General features: G+C 43.3%; 1 protein-coding gene across 1 annotated transcript; it reads left to right on the top strand.

Moving 5' to 3' along the window:
* Positions 1–588: 588 nt before the first annotated feature.
* kcnh1b (potassium voltage-gated channel, subfamily H (eag-related), member 1b) lies at positions 589–10,843 on the top strand (the record flags this gene model as incomplete). The annotated part of the gene is made up of 2 exons (XM_071542634.1): positions 589–785; positions 9,958–10,843. Coding segments are annotated over 2 exons (1,046 nt in total), but the record flags the coding sequence as incomplete, so codon positions are not given.
* Positions 10,844–12,707: the final 1,864 nt, after the last annotated feature.

Here is a 12,707-nt window from a genome sequence, read left to right as displayed (position 1 = left end):
CTTACTACTATATACTACATATATACATATATTTTATGTATATTCTTGGCTATTTCTGTGGATATTATCATGGATGATGGAAAAAATTAGCATAATTATCTAATTCCTTTGTGTCTGAATGCTGCTGGTTTATGTCTATAGTGATCATGGGATTCCTGGGTAGCAGGGGGGCGGGGGGGGGGGGGGGGGCGGGAGGAATGAGTGGGTTGTACTGGTAGTTTTGTTAATGTTTGTTTGCTGTTTTTCTGTCTGTTTTTGTGTTTTTATATTTACACGGTATGTACACTGCCTTGGTCCATCATGTTAGGGGCTAGAGGGTGGGGGTGGAGTGGGTTGGTGGGAGGGAAACAAGGGAAATTGGGGCGGGGGGGGGGGGGGATCTGTTGTCGTACACTTTGCTTTTTTTGCCTTGTGTCACTTTTGTGACTGTGATGGTGCTCCCCCTTCCTTGTATAAATAATTGATCACAAAAAAAAAAAAATATGTCCACTTCTCCATCAGGGCTGTAAACAGGTTTCATACAGAGAGAGAAAGACAGCAGAGTCGGGGTGGGGGTGTAGCTGACCCTGTGCCCTGTGTGTCCTGCAGGGAAAGGCGATGTGTTCGGCGATGTGTTCTGGAAGGAAGCCACGCTGGCCCAGGCCTGCGCCAACGTGCGGGCGCTCACCTACTGCGACCTGCACATCATCAAGCGGGACGCCCTGCAGAAGGTCCTGGAGTTCTACTCCGCCTTCTCAAACCACTTCTCCAGAAACCTGCTGCTCACCTACAACCTGAGGAAGAGGGTGAGACACACCGCTCTCTCTGTGTCTCTGTCTCTCTCTGTGTCTCTCTCTCTCTGTGTCTCTCTGTGTCTCTCTCTGTGTCTCTCTCTCTCTGTGTCTCTCTCTGTGTCTCTCTCTCTCTGTCTCTCTCTGTCTCTCTCTGTGTCTCTCTGTGTCTCTCTCTGTGTCTCTCTCTCTCTGTGTCTCTCTCTGTGTCTCTCTCTCTCTGTGTCTCTCTCTGTGTCTCTCTCTCTGTGTCTCTCTCTCTCTGTGTCTCTTTCTCTCTCTGTGTCTCTCTCTGTCATTCTCTCTCTCTCTGTCTTTCTCTCTTTCTCTCTCTCTCTCTGTTATTCTCTCTCTCTCTGTCTCTCTCTCTCTCTGTCATTCTCTCTCTCTGTCTTTCTCTCTCTCTCTGTCATTCTCTCTCTCTGTCTTTCTCTCTCTCTCTCTCTCTGTCTGTTTCTCTCTCTGTGTCTCTCTGTGTCATTCTCTCTCTCTCTCTCTGTCTCTCTCTCTCTGTCTCTCTCTTTCATTAGAATATTAGATTAGAGGAAACTATGGCTCTCTGTGGGGAAATTGGGTTGTAGCAGCAAAATAGTTATAGGACACATCAAATGAAATATTAAACATAACACAACTAATAGTTACAACACTAGAATATGTTAAGTGGAAATATATTAATTTAAAGTATATAAATATCTGAATTACAGCCTGTATACAGGATGTGTGAAATTACAGCGGTAGAACGTACAGAGATAAATAACTGAATGAGTATATAGTAATATATATATGTAATCTATCTATCTATCTATCTATCTATCTACGTCGAGGCTAAAATGAGGCTACATGGGGTTTAAAAGTGAAAGTTTAGTAACGTCTCTGACTTAGACTGAGTCTTCTGGGGTAAATGACACAAATAAAGCATCATCTTGTACATATGGACCTCTCTGGTGCATATTTTTGATATTTACAGCTGCTTATGCATTGTTGAATTATGTTATAATGTATTTACTGCTTGGTCCAAAACTGGGCTATAGATAGATAGATAGATAGATAGATAGATAACTTTAATGTCACTGTACGAGTACAATGAAATGTCGTTTGGAGCAAGCCTATAGATGCCAAATTAAGGATAAAAACTATAAGAAAATATAAACACTATAGAGTATAAGATACAAAAATATAAAATAGATAAGAACGAAATAATACTGTATATGCACAGAATAAAAGAGTGAAATGTCCGGTACTGGGAGCCAAAAAAAGATCCTGGGCTTTACGAGAGCTGAAGCAGAGAAAAGACGTCTAGCGCTCAGTGGGCAGGCAGCTGGAGACTCCCACTGTTATTTGGGAAACGCTCCCCAGATCAGTTTACACAGTAACTAACAGAACAGAGAGAGTCTGAGGTAAATCCTCACTGTCCCTTTCCAGTCAGTGTGAAACCTTTAAGAACAAACTTCCCTCTGTCTGGAGGAAGTTTGATCCTGCAGAAACTCTCCAGTCTTGCCAGCGATCGACAAACAGAGATATTCTGGAACAAAGATTTCAATGTTGCACAAACAGAGATATCTGACGTGTGGTATTGGCAAATCCTGACCAGTCCTCGGACTTTACTGGACTTAGATTAGCCTTTATTGTCTCCCTTAGGAGAAATTTGTCTTGGGCATTCGAGAGAAGGTGAGGCAGCAGCACACAGCCTCTCCATATTCACACAATATATCCATATACATGTACAATCAAACTACAGTTAACATTCAGTAACACACACAGATCCATATACACCAGAACATACACACTAAGAATATTGCCTGATGCCCTACACAAAGATATTGAACAGATGCCCTACAACAAGATATTACACATTCCCCCAATAAAAGCCACAACGTTTCACCGTTTCACATTTTGAGATTTTGCCTACTTGTTTGAGGTCTGACCATTTTTTCTTCACCTAAATGTAAAGAATTGCGATATAAGCTATTATATTACTATTATATATATAGGCTATACATATCACGGATGTATAAATGAAATATTCAAACCTCAGCTGGAGTTTGGTTGTCGACGGCAACGCTGTCGACCGCAGCAGTGATTTCTTTCCATGCTGCATTTTTCCGACTTCCCTTGATGCCACTTTTCAGGCTGACAAATAGAACTAATTGGTTCAGCTGGACGTTAGAGTTTCTATTTGGAGGTCGGAGAAGTTTCTCTTCTTGGACGTATTACACATCTCCATGTGGTAAACTCTGGGGGCGAGGCCTCTAAACCCAGAATATTTAGGGGCGTGATGTTTAAAAGACGATTGTTTTCAGCCTCCACATTTATCAACGCCCGATCATTCTTACGCTGTGATCGGCGAGATACGAACGTTTCATGAATCTCACGTGAACCCTGTCGTGTCCTAAGATGATTTCTGCACTCGGATCTGCGCTGGTTTCTACGTTAGATTGATAAATGAAGGCCTTTATCTCTTACTGTTCAGTAGTTTGATAGTGGAACTAAGGAAAGTTTAAACCTGTTCAGCTCATACTCTTACTTACTTACAACCGGTTATGAAATTGGCTGATTTGGATGAACTAAGCCTTTCTTAGCTGTTTGTCAGTTGGTCCATATGAACTTCAGTGTGGTTCAGTCCGTCCCCTGCAGAAACGATGAGTCAGTTGACCTGCTCTCTCTCCTCTCCTCTCCTCTCCTCTCCTGTTGTCATTAGACTTACACACACTGAAGCCTTTATATAAGCTGCTTTGTTCTCCACTCATCCTCAGCAGCTTCAGCTTAGATAAGCTCAGGCTTGACTCTACTAATGCTAACGCTGCTGGGCGGATGACAACAGGTCCGTACTGTAGACCGGGCCCCCTGAGCGCCTGTAATCCACGCCCGAGCCGAGGATCCGGTCCGGTTCTGGCTCTGGTTTTTCATCGCTCCCTCGGGCTCGAGCGGGTCGGGCCGCTGACAGATCGCCGCTCGCTCAAGCTCCACCGCAGTGAACCTGAGGTCAGGCTATACAGAAGAGTTTATTTAAGTCTAATGCATTTGTACCTTAAATAGAGCTGCTGTTTTCTCAAAGCTGCTGCGTTCAGATGGCGATGGTCGTAAAAAATCAGGTTCTAGTCGGGCTCAGACTGGAACAGTGAGGTCGGTCGGTTCAAGTTTTGGGCCCAGTTCAAGCTCGACTTTACCTTGCGAGGCAGCTGGATTCGCGAGATCACGATCACGCGAGAAGTTCTGCGTTTGTGGCCGAACCACAGCGGTGCGGACCAATCGGCGTCCTGTGAGGGCAGCAGGGGGCGGGGCTTAGGTGTGGCGACAGCGAGAAGCGACTGTTCGTTCACAACAATGGCGGCTCCTAAAGAGGCTGCGTAGATGCTGCTGTAACATCAGTTGTTTCTGAACTGCTGAGGATTTCTTCACTGAAAGAAGAGCAAAGAACGGCACTGAAGGCTTTTCTGGATGGAAAAGATGTTTTCGCTCTTCTCCTGACCGACCGGCTTCGGCAAGAGTTTGTTTATATGGTTCGTTGATCTGATTGGTTGAAGTTAGCCCGTGATAGAAGGTGATAGACAGATGGTTCATCCAATCACCTGCCAAGTATGTTTTGAAAGTTCCTGCCCTTTTCCAAACAGTTTCCAAGGACGACTTCCCAGATGGTTCTGTGTAACAAACCATCTGGCGCATCAGGTTAAGCTCAACTGGCCTAAACCTAACTCTAACCCTAACTCTAACCCTAACTCTAAACCTAACTCTAACCCTAACTCTAAACCTAACTCTAACCCTAACTCTAACTCTAACTCTAAACCTAACTCTAACCCTAACTCTAACTCTAACTCTAAACCTAACTCTAACTCTAAGAAAACAGGACTGCACCATCCATGATTTGCAGTGACAGACTGGTTTCCAGTTGGATGGACATCAGACTGGTTTCATGCAGACTGGTTGCTGTTGAACACAGTTTGAATCAGTTGCCGGTACAGAGAGGATACCAGTATGTCTTATTACCTCCACCAAGGAGGTCATGTTTTCGGTGCCATTTGTTTATTTGTTTGTTTGTCTGTTAGCAGGATTACGGAAAAACTACTGGCCCGATTTTCATGAAACTTTGTGGAAGGGTGTAGCATGGGCCAAGGAAGAACCCATTCAATTTTGGAGCGGATCCGGATCCGACTCACGAACCTGTCCTTAAAGAGCATCGCAGTATGTTTCTGCTTCCTGGGCTTCACATCCATAATGTTCTCTAGACCTTCTGCTCTCAACATCCCCATTCCTCCATTAGCTGTCAGTGGGGTTAAAGGTCACATGGTGACTGATTTAATAAGACCATTGATTCCATTGATTGAAATGGAAACAATCAATGGAATCATTTCCAGCGTTGGAAGAACTCCAACATCAATGAAGCAGCAACACTGCTGCTTTTAGAGAGTTCATATTCACACTCTCTGTACGCCTCTCATGGGATGGACAGGTCTGCTTTGGTTAAATAAGTGAAGTGAAAGTAGCAGCTTCTGTAAAACCACAGAATTGGGACAGAAATATCACCTGATTTCCATGAAGTGAAACCATGAAATGTCACCTGATCTGCGACCGGGGAGCTGGGGGGCGAAACAGTTTTCACATCTGCTTTCAGATTTCAGCCAGCTTCTTATTTCTCACAGCGACAATTCGAAGGTTAAAGGTTGAAACTTGTTTTTCAGTGTTTATGCATCAAGAACCTGCGATGTGAAAACATGCTGTCACAGACATGTTACACCTGCAGTCAGTGAGCCATCGCAGATTTACCTACATGTGAAAATGGAGACATTTGAGTAAGATGGAGCTGGATGTGACTTCTGTTCCTTCTGCTGTACAGGTCAAACTGTAAGAATATATCCAAATATACACACAATTTAAATGGGTACATCATTTGTGGATCATAATTTTAATAATAACAATAATCATGTGTCTAATCACAGAGTTTACAAAGGGTTTTACAGGAAGCCATAAAAACAAGAAAAGCAAAGTATAAAATAAGGAGATAAAAATAGGAAACAAAGGAAAATAGGTTACAAGAAGAGTAAATAAATGAATAAAATGAAATGAGATAACAACAAACATAAGAAACAAGACAAGATTAAAACTGGGCAAGATGGCAAGATCAAAAACAATAATATAAAAAGAAATCTATAAGAGTGCGTTTCAAGACGTGATTTAAAAGATGAATTATCAGCATCAGTTCCCTCTCAGTTTGCCATGAGCCGGTGGCTGTTGCCAAGAATCAGCGTCTCTCCCTCCCTCCCTCTCTCTCCCTCCCTCCCTCCATCCCTCTCTCTCTCTCTCTCTCCCTGGTTGGTTTACAGCCTGCCTCTCTCGCTCCCGCTCTCGCGCCCTAAATCGATGTGAAAGCCGCGGTGCTGCTGTGTCCTGTTCTGCCTCGCTGTGCAATAATGATCCGCTGGAAGAGGAATGACCTGCCATGGCAGCTCTCACCTCCAAACCCTCCATACCACGGCTCTCTTTACATCACATGAACAGGGAGCTGCAGCCTTCACTGCTGAAGCACTGGATTATTTCTCCAGTGTAAGATCCAGTGTCCAGCTGATACCCTTGCGTCAGATTGAGGAGTTTTCATGCTATAACCTGTATAATAACCTGTATAATGTGCACGTTATCACCAGTCAAAAGTTTGGACACACCACATTTTTCTTTATTTTTACTATTTTCCACATTTTAGAATAACAGTAAAGACTCAAAACTATGAAATAACACAAATGGAATTATGCAGCGACCAAAAAAAAGTGTTAAAAAAATCCAAACTATCTTATATTTTAGATTCTTTGCCTTGATGGAAAGGCAAAAGTCTTTGGAAAGAAATTCATACATAGGATCAACTTCACTATTTATATTTGTCTAAGAAACAAATTTCAAGCATTTAAGCAGAAGACTTTAGATCAAAATGGCTTTAAGAGAATGAGAAACATAGTACATTCAATCAGGTGTGTCCAAATGTTTGACTGGTAGTGTATATTGACAGGAATATTGACAGAAATGACCAAAAAGCATAGTTTACAGAGCATCAGTAACAATAGATTGAGGCACAGAGTGTAGCACAGGACACAGCCTCCCTGCACACTGTGTATAATGGTGGAGCAGGGTCTAATAGCTCGCTGATATATTGTGCTTCTATCCAAAGGGACAGATGCAACAGTAGCCTGAAACATTTGCAGTAGCGTCACGTTCTTCATCTTGTTCTTTTCTCATCATCCCTTAAAAGCCTTTCCAATAGAGCCGTCCCGCAGCTCCTGTGTTCTCCTGCTGCTGCAGGTTTCTCCCTCGCCGCCTCAGTCCAGACGATCCAATTTCAGCAGGTCAGGAGCTAAATGAGCGGCTCAGGAGCTGGCCGGTCCACAGACTGATGACATGGAGGATAGCGGCAGCGTGGCGCAGGGAAGCCTCAGTATTTACAGTATGGCCTCATGCCGTCTCCACACAGAGAGGTCGCACCCGGAGACGTGCCGGCCTCAGCGGGTCCATGGGATCACATGCAGCTTACTAATGGTTCTGTAGAGGCAGGAAGTGAGACGAAGCGTCACTTACAGAGTAAACGCACCGCGGCCTGACCTATCGAAGCCAATGAGGAACACCATCCGTCCTCAGCTGCAGTCTAATGTGGTTACACAGATAACATCACCAGTGGAATTAGTGCTACCTTCAACTGAAAAGATATTTCAAGGATGAGGAGTGGAGGGAGACAGGTTGAAGATTCTGCTGGGCTTGTTTTTTTTGTTTTTTTCTTTAGAACTATAATAAACAGATATTTATTTTAAGAGAAAAGTCCAGAGACTATGGACTAAGCTTAATGGATAAAGTAACAAACTTGTTACATGTTTTAATGAAATTCAACTTCAAATTGCACATGTATGCATCAACAGTGCAAACTGTTTTAGGGTACCACTGACATTTAATGAAGCCTTTTAGGTCAAATCGTCTTGTATTTTAAAATGGAAAACATTAAATGGATTTGAGGAGTTGGCTACTTGTAGGTTTACAGATATATATATTTAAAGTGTTGAGTATATACTAAGAGAAGAAAGCATCTGGCTAATCCTAAAGTAGGATCAAGCTAATAAACAACATGAAGAATATGTGAAGAATGTGCTAACTATACACACTCACACCAAGTGAATTTCATAATAAAGACTTGTAGTTATTTTATGCATCAAACTACCATTTATCTGCAAATCCAAATCTACATGTAACCATCTCCTCAGTTCCTTTTAAAAAGACAGCAGGATATTCTTGTTCTTCAAAAAGATACTTTGTGATATCAAATATGTTGGAAGTAGGAGAGATGGTTTCTCTTTTCCAGTTAATCTTTTCACACTAGAGTTCAGAACTCTGGCTAAAGGCCCTCAACCTTCAACAACCAAAGTTCTATCTGGTATCTATACTGATATTATATATTATCAAAGTTTCAGAACAAGGGGTTCTTAGTTATTTGAGAAATTCCAATCAGGTTTTAAATCACTACATAGCACAGAGACAACCCTTCTTAAATAATGAATGACCTCGTTTTTAACAGCAGATGCAGAGATTGCTCAATCCTAATCCTTTTAGATGTGAGTGCAGCATTTGACACTGTTGTTCATGCAATTTTAATTGACCGCCTTAAGCACTGGGTGTGTATCTCCGGATCGGCACTGAACTGGCTCAGATCCTATTTTGAAACTAAAACCGTGTCAGAATAGACAATTCTTCATCTTCCTCAAATCACCTGTGGGGTTCCTCAGGGCTCCATTCTGGGTCCCATCCTGTTCTCCTTCTGCATGCTCCCACTTGGCAGCATGATTTGTAAACTTAATGGCCCAAATTTAATTGCGGTTTCCACTAGTGCAAATCAAATACCAGATGTGGAAAATTATGTTTTCTGAATTATTAACACAGTAGGACTTAAAAGTAGTGCTTGAAACAATGGGCCTCATTCAGCAATATCTTCCTAAGTTTTTTCTTAAATTTGTTCTTGAGAACGGTTGGTGAATGAGGCCCATTGTGCCATTCAAGATGCATACATAGATCTAATACATAGGCCGTTTGATATTTAATGATAGGCTACACCAATTTGAGCTGTACTTTTATCATGATTTTTGTTTTTGGGTAAGCCCATTAAGCAAAACCTTGTAGCACCCTGGGCAGCCTAACCATTCATAGTAATGGATTTACAGTTTCCATAAAGCCTAGACAATAAATTACTTGGCAAAGCTAAACCGGACATTGACACGTATTGGAAAAGGCAAAAGGGAAAAGTTTTTTTTGTATGCACCAATAACATGGCAACCTGAAAATGGTTGTAAAAAGACATTGGGCAGTCTGCTCAAAACACAAATATTAAGTTTATTTAATTGTCCTCCAGGTTAGTGAGTGCAGAAGATTTGCTTGTGGCAACCTTTATTTCAGTTCGCCTCCTCAGGTCAGACCAGCTCATGGCCTAATGGATATTTCATCCCAGACTGACTTTTTACGTGCAGCTATAACAGTTCTGCTCTGTTACAGCCAACTTTTTTTCTCTGCTACCAACACCTCCAGCTCCACTGGAAAACTTTACTGTTCTTTTCAGAGACAAGCTCTTGGGAGGCCTGTAACAATTTGGCTCCATGTAACGTTCTCACCATTATATTTGTATATGTAATTAAAAATTAAGCTCTATGATTTCCTCTGTTCTTGTATTTGCAGGTTTAGTTATAATGAATTATCTGCATCTGTTCATTTGCCCAGTCTTAGTAAATACCTTGGCATGTGGGAGTAATTGTGCCCACACTTGGTTTTGCACCTCATGTTGCACCCAGTTAGTAGATCCAAGCCAATGTCTCTCTCCATTGCTATGCAGATGTTACCCAGTTCTACCTCCAGTCAACTGCTGTTGACCCAAAATCTATAAACACTCTTAAGAACTATCTTTCAGACATCAAGTGTTTGATGTCCCAGAACATTTTAATCTCTGCGGTCGTCCTTCCTGCAATTAGGGAACATAAAAAATCAAGACTCCACAGAAGGTCATCCATGCTTTTATCTCATCTGGTTTAGACTACTGCAGTTCCCTCTATTCCTGTCTCAGTCAAAAGTCCCTCTCTGTCCCTATATAAACACATTTTCCAATAGCAACGACTTCTTTGCTTGTTTTGACTAAGTGAAAGCACTCTGATCACCTCCTTGGTTTCCTGTCTTGTAACAGATTGTCTTCCGGAAGATCAGTGATGTGAAACGGGAAGAGGAGGAGATGCTGAAGAGGAAGAACGAGGCTCCTCTGAACCTCCCTCCAGACCATCCGGTCCGTCGCCTCTTCCAGCGCTTCCGGCAGCAGAAGGAGGCCCGGATGGCCACCGAGCGGCCCGGGCAGGGCGACGACGACCTGGAGAAAGGCGGCGGTCACCCGGAGCGGCCCAGGGTCCCGGAGGTCCTGGCCTCCACCAGCATCATCATGGTGACCGAGAGTCCCGCCACACCCACCGCCTCCTCGACGTCCACCGCATCCTCTTCGTCTAAGACCTCCGGCCGAGTCACGCTCCACGCTCCCGCTGCCCAGAACGGCAGGCTGGTCGGCTGTAAATCCGCAGAGCCGCCCAAAGCCAAAGGCTGGGGACGATTCAAGGAGTCGGTAGTGAAGGCCGAGTCGTGGAGCAGCGTTTCCAAGGCCGAGTCCATGGAGACGCTCCCTGACAGAACTAAGTCTCATGATGAGATGTCCCTCAAGAAAACAGACTCCTGCGACAGCGGGATCACAAAGAGCGACCTCCGCTTGGACAATGTCGGCGACGCCCGAACACCGCAGGAGCGAAGCCCGGTTCAGTCTGAGGAGAAGAGGGTCTTCTGTCCGATACCGGAGCAGAGCATGCAGGCCTCTTTCCTGGAGATGAAACAAGAGTTAAGGGGAGACATCAGGTCTCTGAACAGCCGCATGGCGGCGCTGGAGGCTCAGCTGGCTGAGATGCTTCAACTTCTCAAATCCAGGAAGTCGTCGGGCTCCTTCTTCGAGATTTCACGGCCGCCTTCCCCTGACTCTGATAAGGACAGCCTCTCATAGACCGGACATGGGATCGGTCTGTGGGACCCGATGCTTTCTGGCCTCCAGAAGCTGGAAAGGAGGAAGTGCTTCTGACTGCAGTGTGAAGCTGCGGGATTCTGATAGCAGTCAATGATATTATATCACATGGATTACAAATGCACTTTGTGTTAGGTTCTCACCATGACTCTGCTTTGGGTTGGGTAGCAGTGGTACAATATTTAATGCAAATGACTTCAAACTGGAAAGTTTAAAGTGGATTTTTAAATTTGATCTTTGTCTCTTAGACTAAAGAATGAGTCAGAGTCATGGTAGCACTTTGGTCCTGAGGAGCGGTTTGAGCCGTTCTTCAACTGATGTCGGCAATAATAATGAATGGCTTTAACATGTTGGTTTTAAATAGGATTTGGCACTATGATGCAGGGAATCATGTTTCAAGGGGTGAGTTGGTGGCTTTGACCAGATGTGTATGAACTGAATTTGAAATTTATTTTAAAAAATCACTTGGCAATAGAATGTGACGATGCTCATGCAAACTTTACACTGTGTACACGCAGACTGCAATGAGGAGTCAGCGATGTAAGGGATTAATAGCATTTTCATATCAGGAATGAATGAGATAAATGAGAAATGAAATGCAGAGCGGGTGAACACGAGGCCTCAGCCTGACCTGAGCCTGCTGGAGCTGATGGGACGCTGATGTTTAGTTCCTGCACAAAACCACAAACTAGACCTACAGGAGCTGGGTTCTGAAGTTTTTTATAGAAATCAGTGTATGCATGTTTCCATGTTAGTGAGTCCTCGGATTTGAAGCTCTTCCAGCTCCAAACACAGTATGGAAATCCTCAATAAATGGATTGGTTTAGTATAAAAGGTAACGTAGGTAATACACACCTTTTAAATGGTTATGATTCTGATATCTATGGTTGCCTAGAAGCAGCTGGATTAAGTAGAATAAGTGTATGTTCAGTTGAAAGCGAACCAACTGCACTCTATATGGTGTAACTTACAGTACATGAGCTTTTTAATTCAGGTGTTTTTAAAGAAATGATTGCAATGATTATTTAACCATAATATGTATTGCTGAAACAAAGTTGCACCAAATATATATGGGTGACTTGTTTATTTTTTCTATTTCTCCATCAGCAACCAAACCCAGTTCACCGGAAACGCCTCCATGTCAAACCCTCTGCCTCCATTTCATGTTTTATACGTCATGCCAAATATAAATGCTGGACAAGTTGATTTTTTATTTTTTTTTCATCTGTTTCCAAACTGTACTGGTTAATTTAGGAAGGTTTTGGCAGAGCGGCATGCTGGGAAACGACCAGCCGGCAGTCAAGTGCTGGAAAACTTTGGATGTGGCTGGTGAGTTTTTCTGCCAATCACTTTGGCTTCTAACGTTGTGTTGTGTTGTACGAGGCTGAATGATGGTGAAGTTAAAGCACTGAGTGAATTTTGGATGTTACCAGCCACTGTGGTTTGTAGATGCTAAAGTTGCTTTCCTGCCCTGGAGGCCGTTATGCAACCCAACAGAGAATATGATCAAAACTAACTTAAAGTTCTATCTGTGATATTCATATGTATATTTGTTTTTGTTTTGGACATATCACAGAAAGTTGGAGAAAGTCTAAAGACAAATGTTTCCTGAATCACAGCTTTGTTTTGGTCGTCGGCACCAAAGGTGTCGGTGCGAGCCTCTCGTGTGTCAGTGCCTGTCCGGGGAGCCGAGTGTTGCCTCTCCTCACACTTTTGCCTCTTTGGTTCGGTCACAGCAGCCAGCCAATAGGCTCCAGGAGGTTTGTGATCGGTTGGACTGGAGCTTGCTGGTTGTTTTCGGTTGATGTTGACGTCTAACACAGTGGTTCTCAACCTTTTTCATATCAAGGACCCCTAGTTAAGTCCACAGACCCCCATTTGAT

This window comes from Centroberyx affinis, unplaced genomic scaffold (assembly GCF_046629955.1).
Source record: "Centroberyx affinis isolate AG114_WGS23_722 - 3 ecotype Tasmania unplaced genomic scaffold, CSIRO-AGI_Caff_v1 ptg004140l_1, whole genome shotgun sequence".
Taxonomy (NCBI): domain Eukaryota; kingdom Metazoa; phylum Chordata; class Actinopteri; order Beryciformes; family Berycidae; genus Centroberyx; species Centroberyx affinis.
The sequence above is the reverse complement of the archived record's forward strand: the minus strand, read 5'-3'. Positions and strand labels throughout refer to the sequence as shown.